The following is a 10,794-nucleotide window of genomic DNA, read 5'->3' as shown; positions in this document are numbered from 1 at the left end:
GCTTAAGAGACGTTGATTCTCTTCTTGAGAGATGGAGGAATAAACTTGACGAATTGTTGGGAGTGGATTAATTAGGAGAATTTGTCCACAAATAGCACTGTAAGAATCATTCAACTCCATCAGAAACTACATCAATCTTTGTTGATCTTGTTGTGCTCCATGGACTGTGTCGTTGTAGAAGGCTAATTCATCCCACAGGCCCTTCAGTTTTGTATAATAGGCTGAGATAGAAAGTTGGTCTTGTCGAAGACAAGCAATATCTCGCTGAATCTTAAAGATGCGAGGTACATTGCTTTGAGAGAATCGGTAATGAAGATCTTCCCAAACTTCTTGAGTTGTAGAGTAGTAGATCACTCTATCTGAGATCTCCGAAATGAGAGTGTTGATGATCCATGAGTGAACCATATCGTTACATCTAGACCAAACCGCATAACCTTCAGGATCAGTCTGTTTTGAAGAGATTCTGATTGAGCCATTGACAAAACACAATTTGTTCTTAGAATTTAAAGCTAGAGTCATAGCCCTTTTCCAAGTTGAATAATTATCCCCATTCAAGGGTTTGAAAATCAAGACCAGGTCTGATGATCTGAATGATGAGTGAAGTATGGATTTGAGAGATTTGTCTTTAAGAATTCTCAAGGAATTTCTGAGTTTGGTGTGCCGAGATCGGTAATTTTCTTGCCAATGATAGAAGACAATGGTGGTGTTTCATTGTTGGTCATGATAGCTGAATGAGAAAGGGTGCTACATTAGAGATTAGGATGTAGAGAAGCTGCAGGGTTTTAGTCCAGCTCAGATACCATGTAAGTAAATAAAGAAGAGATTGAATTCAATACAGCGATCTTATTATTGACATTGTATCACATATTTATACAAGGCGATTGCTATGTTATAGGTTGTTTACTATAGGAAGGATAAAACTCTGCAGATCTCCTATTCTAAGTAGGAAACATAATTACAATAAAAAAATTAATATCTACGTATCTCCTATTCCAAGTAGGAGAGTCTGATGTCCCAACAAATCCCACTTGGTACTGGAAATGGGCTACCCTCTCCATTGTAGCATGTTTATGGACATCACTACATGTTTCACTATTTTCTTCATTGAAAGCCAGTAAAACATAGACTGCTTGTTAGTTTGCATCGACAGCACCAAACCACAAGATCAGTGGACAAAAAGTAGCCTCTTTTTTTTTCAGCGTTAGTGTGAGAAATAGGCTGTTAACAGCATTTTGCATTTCTGAATTTGTCTACAATGAACAAACGTGAAGCCTAACAGATCAAGCAGCTCCCTCCAATCCCAATTCCTAAGGCTACCAATGGATGATTCAAGGTGCCACAAGACGATTTATAGCGTATAATTGAAAGTTCAATCAAAGAGCGGGATGACATGTATAATTGAAAGTTGAAGACGATTTATCATCTTGTAGTTCTTCCTTGAAGGTGGAAATGATTATGCAGGAGAAGTTTGTTTTGGAAATTGAAAACCTATTTTATAGCTACAGGTCTGTCCGTCAACCGGCCAAGGAGTAGTAAAAGAGGTGGTGGACATGCATGGCCAAAGTAATTAAGTGCAAATACCAAGATCTGTCGCGATTTTAAAGCACAATATCTTATTTTAAAAGTGTGCTATTATATCAAAACTTTTTGCTTCTAAATTATTTTGTCATTTATTTTGATTTTATATACTAATTTCCCAATTAATCCTTCAAGTGAAGCATATCCGGATGATGAAGAAGAAGAAAAAATCACAAGAGGATAAGCGTACCCAGAAACTCAAATTGAGGATGCATTGCCAATAATTTAATCAATTTCATTTGCAATACACTTGAGACTTACAATAAATCATGATGATCTTAGAAGCTAGAACAAAATAAGACAACTGAAGTGGCATTCGATTATGAATGTACATGGCATGGCATCTGCTTTCAACAAACCTGAGCTGAATTTATGAACCGGATAAAAGAGAATTTCTGTAGCACGTTCTCTTGTGAATTTACATGGCATCTGATACTTTCTTGAACATGAGCAGCAGCAACCTACTAGGAATTTACATTTCTCACCCTCAACTCCCCACACAACGTACATATAGGGGAAAAAATTAGAAACCATGAAAAAAAATCAATACAAGGTGAAAAAAGATTATGAAGGGACAAAAAAAAAGGACAATCAAACTTTTCTAGAGCTCTCTCTCTCTGACACCAATCCTCGCTACTTGCTTTTCTAAACTCAATGGAAGGATGGAAGGTTGGAAGGTTGGAAGCAAAACTAATTAGTGTGGCGATGCCCATCCTTGAAGTAGAGCTCAAAACTGGAAGACAATCTAGGTTCCATCTACAGAGATTGTTTCTGCATGCTAATGAGCCAAATCCTCACTCCCAACACCAACACTTGACTTGTCAATCATACGGACATTGTACTTTTCATATACTCTTGCCCTATTTTCTGCCCACCATTGTTCTGCTTGTTTCTCACTGAACCGCTTTCGACTGCATTTATAAACTTGATCAAAATTTAAAATTGCACCACTGGAACCATTAACCAGATTCATTTCTACAACTCAATTACGATGTCACAAATTACTGGCAACTATATAGTTACAATTTTCAACAAAAAAAAAAACATGAAACATTTGGATTTGTTTCGTGGCATATGCAAGAAAAAAAATTCAAGGTTGATAGGACCGAAACTTTCTTTGACAAGCTTTCTTTCCATCACAACCTCTATCCTTATGAAGAAACCTTTGGATTTGTTTCGTGGCATATGCAAGAAAAAAAATTCAAGGTTGATAGGACCGAAACTTTCTTTGACAAGCTTTCTTTCCATCACAACCTCTATCCTTATGAAGAAACCTTTGGATTTGTTCCGTGGCATATGCAAGAAAAAAAATTCAAGGTTGATAGGACCAAAACTTTCTTTGACAAGCTTTCTTTCCATCACAACCTCTATCCTTAACTCAATCGCCGAAAGAGACTGCTTTCAAAGTCGTGTTCAAATTAAAGGCAGAAGCCAGGAATGCAAACACACAAAAACAAGAGCCTGCTTCATGGCAAAGTTAAAAGGTAACGGAGACACATGGGCAATATGCTATTAGAAGCGTCAGCCTGGTAATGCAACCACTGACTATACAATCTAATTGACCAGAGAAATGTGGGTATGATTTGGATAGCCAAACTGGCTTGAAAACAACGCACCTGAAGCGCACTCGCTTAAGATCCTTGATGCCTCCAGGTAGGGAGGTTAGTGTTATATATACACCGGGCTCATCTTGCTCAACCCATTCAGCTTCATGACGCCATTCAGCTTCTTTGTTTCTGCTTCCATTTTTAATTGTTGCTTCCAAGTGGCCTTGATTGTTGTGACCTGCACCGCGGTTACTGATGGTGCTTGAAACATTAGAAAGCAACTGGCTATGCAATCCATTTGCGTCTGGTTCTTGGCATGTGCTTTGACCATTCAAACAGTCAATAGTAGAAACATCGTTGGAAGTAGGACTGGAGCCAAACGAAGCAAACAAAGGTGATTTGATGCTCCGGGCTGCTCCCACAGGTAGCCTTTCAGCCATGTCTTTTAACTATTAAGTAAATGAAAAAAATCAATCATTAGCAAAAGATGCATCATTAACATAGAGTTGCAATTGGGTTGATTAGCAGCTATCCAACTGAGCATTGCTTCTTGGTTGCATGCACACCAGACAATTTTTACATGCTACTTAAGATAAAGCAAAGCACGCAAGTATTTGATTTTCAAATTGATATTTTCAAGACAGAATTTATCTGCATTTTCAGGAGTTCAAAGTTGAGTTCCACGACCTTCTATAAGGAAAGGTTGGATTACTACAACTAGGAAGTGAGAAAACCCGATTGCAAAAAGAACACAAAAAAAAAACAGGGAGAACATAAACCAAGAAAAAGACAATCTAGGTATGTTGAGGCAATCCATAATCAATATTCTAATGAAGATGAAATCAATCTTACTTGAGCAGTAAGTGACTTGATCACTTCTTTTGCTGCTTTGCATTTAGCAGTCTCTTCTCCAGCAATGGCTCTTGCTTCCTTCAGCCGTTCGGTTATTCTTTCCAGCTCAACTTCTTGAAGCTGGGTTTTGTGACTAAGATTTTCCACCTGAGAGACCAATTTGATAAGGAATAATAATGAACAAGTAAAACAACCAAATCAAGTGAAAACACTGAAATACCAGGGGTTTAGATCTTAGGTTCTCTTAGGCTGAAATGCCAAATAATCATAATTAGACAAATGTTAAAAATTTAACAATTGATAGTATAGTCAAGATGGAAACTGCCAAGTCAATCCCTGCCATGCCTGTCACATGAATGACAATAAACTAATATGTGATTACACACTACATTTCCTTTTGAAATCAAATGGTAGTTGGTAGCCAGAAACATGGACTGATCAACATCAGAGACCACTTATAAAGGCAGCTAGCTGCAGTAAAATCAATAACACAAGCATTACAGGCTACCTGTTTGTCTTTGATGGCCTTCACCATTGGTAAAGAATATGGCCAAGTTATGAACAGCACAATGGCATGAGGTTGGATGAAGATTTGTGGTTCAGCAGAACAGAGCCAAGCAGAAAATAGATGCAGTAGACAGAGTGTGCTTAACTAGAAAAGTTGTGCCAGTTTGATGATTACATACATCAGCTACTGAGAAATATATAAAACTAAAACATGCAGTTCTTTGTCATTTACAGTATCTCATACATATGGTTAGCACTGAACATAAATAAAAAAGGATATATTGAAACCAATTCCCTTTGTCATCTGTCCATTCATGCACTTTCAGAATGCTTTGCCAAAATTGCCAGGGAAAAGAGAAGAAAATAGTCCCAGTAATTGACTAAATTACACAGGTAGGTGACTGAAAGGAAGGAAAATATATACCTGTGCTCTTAATTTAAGAACCTCTTGGCTAAGGCTTTCGTTTGTTCTCTTAGCATCATCAACGACAATTTTTGGTGAGGTAAGTCCACCCAGGGTTGGGGTTGGCGTTGTTGATCGAGGGGGGCTAGGTCGTCTTGATATTGGTGATGTTGCTCGAGAAATAATTCTTGATCCAGGAACAGAAGCAGAAAAAAACTTCTTGGATGAAGCAAACATTGGGTTGAAAGATTTAGAAATATTAAACGCTCCCCACTGGGAGCCTCCATTTGGAACAGGTGAAACCCTGCTACTATTGAATTCAAGTTTTTTGTTTCTCTTAGACCGGCTTTCTGCTTGCTTCAAGGATTCCATTGATGAAAATCTAGCAAGTTGTGCACGAGATCTGGTGTCCAACTTCTCATCTTTATCAATAAACTCGCTTGGCCCTTGATTGACACTGCCTCTCCTACTCACAGAAGACTGAGAAGAAGCATCAGTCTCCATTGCTTTTCTTAGTTTGTTATAGCAATTATCACAGACACGATAAGCTTTGTTTGGATTTGGTGCCATTGAAGCCTTGAGAGACTTCTTGCTGCTGCATGAATGACAATAAACTAGTCCACAATTATAACAATTATGCCGCTTCCTTTTGAAATTAAGTGGTAGGCGGCAGCCAGAACACATAGACTGATCAACACCAGAAACCCATTTATGAAGGCAGATAGCTGCAGTGAAATTAGTACCACAAGCAATACTCTTTACTTGTTTGTCTTTTAGGGCTTCCACTAAAGATGGCAAATTTTTATCATCTGTATCCCCATGACCGAGTCTTCCATTTGCTCCCTTGCCCCAGGTGTAAACTTCAGTTTTTGAAGTTAAAACTGCAACATGATAAGCACCACAAGCAATCTCTTCAACAGAACTCCTGGAGAGTTTTCCTTCAACACGAGCTGGGAGCTTTCCATCAGATTGTGGGTTGCCCAACTGACCATAAACAGGACTGCCCATTGTGTACACATGACCAGATGTTGTACGTGCAATTGTCAGACTATGTCCACATGCAACTTGGCAAAAATTGGGTTCAACAAGAGCAGAAACACATGTAGGAACCAACTTTGCTTCCTTGTCACCATGCCCAAGTCGACCTTTATCTCCATCACCCCAGGTAAACAGTTTCCCTGAAGAGCAATTGCTGGAACTTGAATTTCCAACCATGACTTCCACAACTGCAGCAGTATGCCAAACACCACAGGCAGCCTGGACAGTGCGGAGCCCCTTAAGAGATTCCACTTCCCTTGGTAATGAAATGCTTTTTCGATCTCCATGACCCAGAACACCAAATGTGCCATCACCAAAAGTAAACAGTTGCCCAGCAGAGCTCACAACTGCTGTATGCCAGGGTCCACAAGAGATGGATGACACATGTATGCCTTCCAAGGGCCCATTCACTCTTTTTGGGACCCAGTGACTTACTTCATTTCCATGTCCAAGAAGACCAAAATTATATGTTCCATCACCCCATGTGTACAGATCACCAGAAAGTGTTACAGCACATGTATGGTACTCCCCACATGCTACGAACTCAATATTTGTATTACTGAGGGCCTCAATAAGCTGGGGATGCAAAACATCAGAGTCCACACCGTGCCCAAGCCTGCCGCCAGATTCCTCACCCCATGAGAAAATCTCTCCTTGCTTGGTCACTAAGGCTGCATGTTGTCCACCACAGGCAATGTTCTGGACATCAAGTACTACTGCAGATTCCAGGGCTTTAGGCAACAAAGAATCCATTTTTACACCAAAAAAACTTCCAACTCTATGTGTTCCACCACCTAGTACACCATCCCCCGTCCCTTCACCCCAAATGAAAACATCCCCCATCGCCTCACCATCATCATGACCAGAACCTTGGCTTGATGAGCTAACAGCACTTGATAGGCTAACTCTAAAAGCATCCATTGCCACTGCCTTCATATGACCATGTACACTGTCCGAGCCTCCAGATGATAAAGAATGTACAGAACCACTAGCAGAGTCTGAGGGGAAAAAACCTTTTGGAGGAACAGCATATAATACCACATCTGAAAATGTTTTATCCAAACCATTCTTGGGGGGACTTTCATATGGACTATGAATGCGAAGGTGGTCTGCGTCCTGAATTGAAGGTAAAGAAAATCCCTTAAATCATCAACCAATTGAAAGTGGGTGGACAGGGGCAAGACAAAGTAGAGAACTGTACCTTCTGCAAACTGTCATTGCTACCAAATGGAGAATTCAAGGGAGAGCTTCTGCGAGTATAAGTCCTAGGGCTGTTAACCTCAGACAGAATTCCATCGCTCCTCGATTCCGTTCTCGATTTTCGGTGATGACTTCGTGAAATTAATGCTTTTAAACCACTAAACCATACCTCAGCTTCATCTTTATCCTTGCAAATCTGGTAAGAAAGAACAGATCATCAGATACTAAAAAGTTTTTTACAACTGTTCCTACCTGGTATGACAGGAAGGTCACGGAAACAATGAAATGGATGAATAGAAATACAAATTAACTCATAAATAGAAGAGAATTACTACAGCTAACGAACTCTTACCAAATCCAGTGACCTATCATTATAGATAAGAGAAAATGACTGATACTCCTTCTCAGGGCGTGGATACCTTTGAAAGATTGGCTGGAAAAATTGGACTGTAAATCAGAACAAAACAAAATGAAGAATCCTTTGATGGATTCATAATGGGACATGTGAAATTTGCAAACAATCTATTCTGACACAAACAATTGCATGGAAATAAAATTTGAAGAAGGGATTGTCATGATACTGCAACAGATGATCCTAGATGAAAAGCATCCTGATAGCCGAATGGCTGTGTTGCACTCAGTGGGGAAAAAGTTAGCATGGAGAATACTTAATCTGGCCACTAGTTTGGAAAAACAAAGCAAACAGGGTTTCTTCTCTGGGGCAATGGCAAATATCCTGAACCATTAAGTACATGGCTTAACCTTGGGAAACTAATTTTAGGTAGACAAACTGGAAGTTGGGACCAACTAAAAATCATGCAATATGAGACATTTGGACCAGCACTAGGTAGTGGCCTTTTATGGACAAAATTAATAAACAAAAAAGATTACACTGAATGAGCATTTTTTTATGTGGATTTAAGATGTGAGAGTTTAATATTGGAGAACTATAGCCAGCTCTATGCCAACCTAGATAAGTTGCTGGGATCAAGTAATATTGTATTTGGAAAGTTTCCTTAAACACGCTAATAATGCTCTATTTAAGCCAAAGGGGTTTAAAAAGAAGAAAAGAGAGGATGGCAGGGGAAACAACAATAGATTCACAAGTAGGTATAAAACTTATAACAAGCTGTCAGCATGTAGCTGCAGTCTATTAACAAAGTCAAATTCTAGGTAGAGTAGCTAAGTAAACCACAATAATTTCATCGCAGGAACTTACTGTGCGCTGCCCAGATATGATTCTAGATACATGGCTTAGTCTGAGATGTTTCTCCTCTTTCCCAGAGAACCATATTAAAACAGATTCATCCTGAAAACAATGCAAATTCAGCCATTTAGAATTTCTAGTAAGAAGAATATAATTCAAAAATAAGATTACAATGACTGATATGCAGTAAACATGCTTGGTGCAACGTAAATGAAAAACAAAGAAAGAAAGAAAAGATTCAATTGTTGAAGACAAAGATGTACCAACACTTTACAAGAAAACCTAATCCCCTACCCAACTGGGCCAATATCATAATAAATTAACTTATATAACATATATCATTGCATGAACAAAATCCATGGTACTTACACTTGTTGTCATAAGAGCACAAGTTGGATGGAAGAAGTGCATGGGTAACTTGACCCCGTTCAATTTGAACACAAAACTAACAGACAAATATCAGTAAAACCAGGACCAAACTTACATTGGAGAGACGAAATGGACAGAACTTTGGCTTTCCCCTTCTTCCATACTTGAGCAGGTAAGCCCCTTTCTTCAAAGCTGTGATGGCCTGCTGTAAAGATCATTCAAGAACTTAACTTAAGCACATTCAGCACGTTTGCTGCTAGCATATTCTTATGCATAATAATACTAGCAGAACGCTAAATGAAAGTGAAATGGTAAAGGTCATATTCAAATGGCCAAGAAAATTCGAAGAGATTTGTACAGATTTCAATGAGGTTGGTGGAGAGAAGAGAAAATGAACTGAAAGTCTGAAAAAAATGCACTTCACAATCCTTTCAGGTGGGGGGGGCGCAGACTAAAAGCACAGCAAACAATCTGGCAAGATCTCAAATCTAAGTCTTAGTGTAAAAACTCATTTTGCAAGAGATCCTATCTAACTAGTGTGCCTTCTCAATCAATATAAAAACACCACCAGACGTTCAGGATATGAGTATTTTTATTGCCTTTACTGCCTTAATAAAGATGATTAACATATTTGACCCCCAACCTGGATTACTCTCCTTTAAGATATATTTCCATTTCATAATTAGCTTGATCAAATCTATCATTCCAGAAACAGAAGTTACAAAGGGACCAAGGATTCGACTGTAGATGGAAAATTCAATATTTTCCCTTCAATGTTGACAAATCATATCTTCTGATAAATGCCCTCATAATTTACTTTGACTTTTTCCTATTTCCAACACCCATACATTTCTTAAATTCCTACTCACTACCACCGATACCTTGCACCGTCTTCTTTCATTCAAGTGGAAATCTAGAGTGACAACAACTATCCAGAGAACAGTTGTTTAACCATCCAGATTCTAAACTATCTCCTCAACACTAGCAAAGCCATTTAGAATCAAATAATAAAGCAGACAATCCTTATCTAACCATGACCCAGAAATTGTCAACACCCAACCTCCCATAACAACCACATAGAATCAGCATTTCATTTAATCCCGCGAAAAAATCTGTCAAATAATAAATTTTCCTAAGTCATCTAAATTAATTGAATTAAACTATAAAATTAAAAAAAAAAAGTGAAAAAATTTAACATAAAAAAGAAAAGAAAAGAAAAATACCTGCTCCATGTCTCTTTCAACAGGTCCAGTTCTACTAAGATCCGAAGCCATTCTATCACTCCTTAACATTAAATCCCCAACAGTAAAAATAATCCAAAAATAAAATTAAAAAAGAAAGAAAGAATCTACTCTTTCAGATTAACCATTCTCGAAAAAACCAAACCCTTCCATCCAATTCAATTCAAAACCCTAAGAACAGCAGAAATCCATACTCTCAGCCAGCTCAGCTCTGCTCGACCATCAAGATCACTCACTCGGCTTCAAAACTCATGAAACTTGTCACTTCAGAGTAACTTCAATTTGAAGTTAATAGTAGCAATAATGAAGTGAATACTTAAACGGAACTTATAAACAATAGGAGGAAAAAAAAATACCGAAGTCCGGTGATTTTGGAGCTGGAAAATAAAATCAAGTATCTGTTTGGAGAGAGGGAGAGTTTGGGAAAACAATATATATTGTTTGATCTGATTATTGAAGTTTCTTTCTGTAGGCAAAAGAGAGCGATAAACCAGAGGTTCCAGCTTCTTTTTCTTTTTCTTTTTCTCTAAGAGTGGAGCGGTGTTTTTCTTTTTTTATTTTTATTTTATGGAGCTCAAGAAGAGAGAGTAGAGAGAATAAAGAAATGGCTAGAAGAGAAGAAAAGGAGTGGGGTAGGATAATTCTTTTCTATGCTGTTATACGCCCTCAAATTTAATTTGACAGTTGTTTTAGTTTTATTTTGCTAATTGCTGGTAGTTATTATATTGATTAATTACTTCTTTTTTTTTTTTCTGTTTGGTGACTGAGAAAGTAAAAACTCAGTCTGTTGACTGAAAAGGTATAAAGGAGAAAGCAGAATTCTTACTGTAGCGTTTCTTTACTCCTGTTATT

The 10,794-nt window shown here is 38.2% G+C and overlaps 1 protein-coding gene across 2 annotated transcripts; it reads right to left on the bottom strand.

Annotated features, from left to right (window-relative positions):
- Positions 1–1,765: 1,765 nt before the first annotated feature.
- On the bottom strand, positions 1,766–10,578 carry LOC7496775 (PH, RCC1 and FYVE domains-containing protein 1). Of its 2 annotated transcripts, XM_024609213.2 has the most exons (10): positions 10,299–10,578; positions 9,925–10,182; positions 8,817–8,906; positions 8,345–8,434; positions 7,478–7,558; positions 7,127–7,321; positions 4,909–7,041; positions 3,978–4,124; positions 3,195–3,574; positions 1,766–2,489 (listed from the first exon to the last, which is right to left on the bottom strand). In XM_024609213.2, the coding sequence occupies exons 2-10, from the start codon at positions 9,991–9,993 to the stop codon at positions 2,357–2,359; spliced, it is 3,318 nt and encodes a 1,105-aa protein (XP_024464981.2). In that variant the 5' UTR covers positions 9,994–10,182; positions 10,299–10,578; the 3' UTR covers positions 1,766–2,356. The 2 variants fall into 2 exon arrangements, with proteins under 2 accessions (XP_024464981.2, XP_024464982.2); XM_024609214.2 differs by having other exon boundaries at positions 8,817–8,903; positions 9,925–10,578.
- Positions 10,579–10,794: the final 216 nt, after the last annotated feature.

This window comes from Populus trichocarpa, chromosome 1, assembly GCF_000002775.5.
Source record: "Populus trichocarpa isolate Nisqually-1 chromosome 1, P.trichocarpa_v4.1, whole genome shotgun sequence".
NCBI lineage: Eukaryota > Viridiplantae > Streptophyta > Magnoliopsida > Malpighiales > Salicaceae > Populus > Populus trichocarpa.
This window is presented reverse-complemented; position numbering and strand designations above follow the sequence as displayed.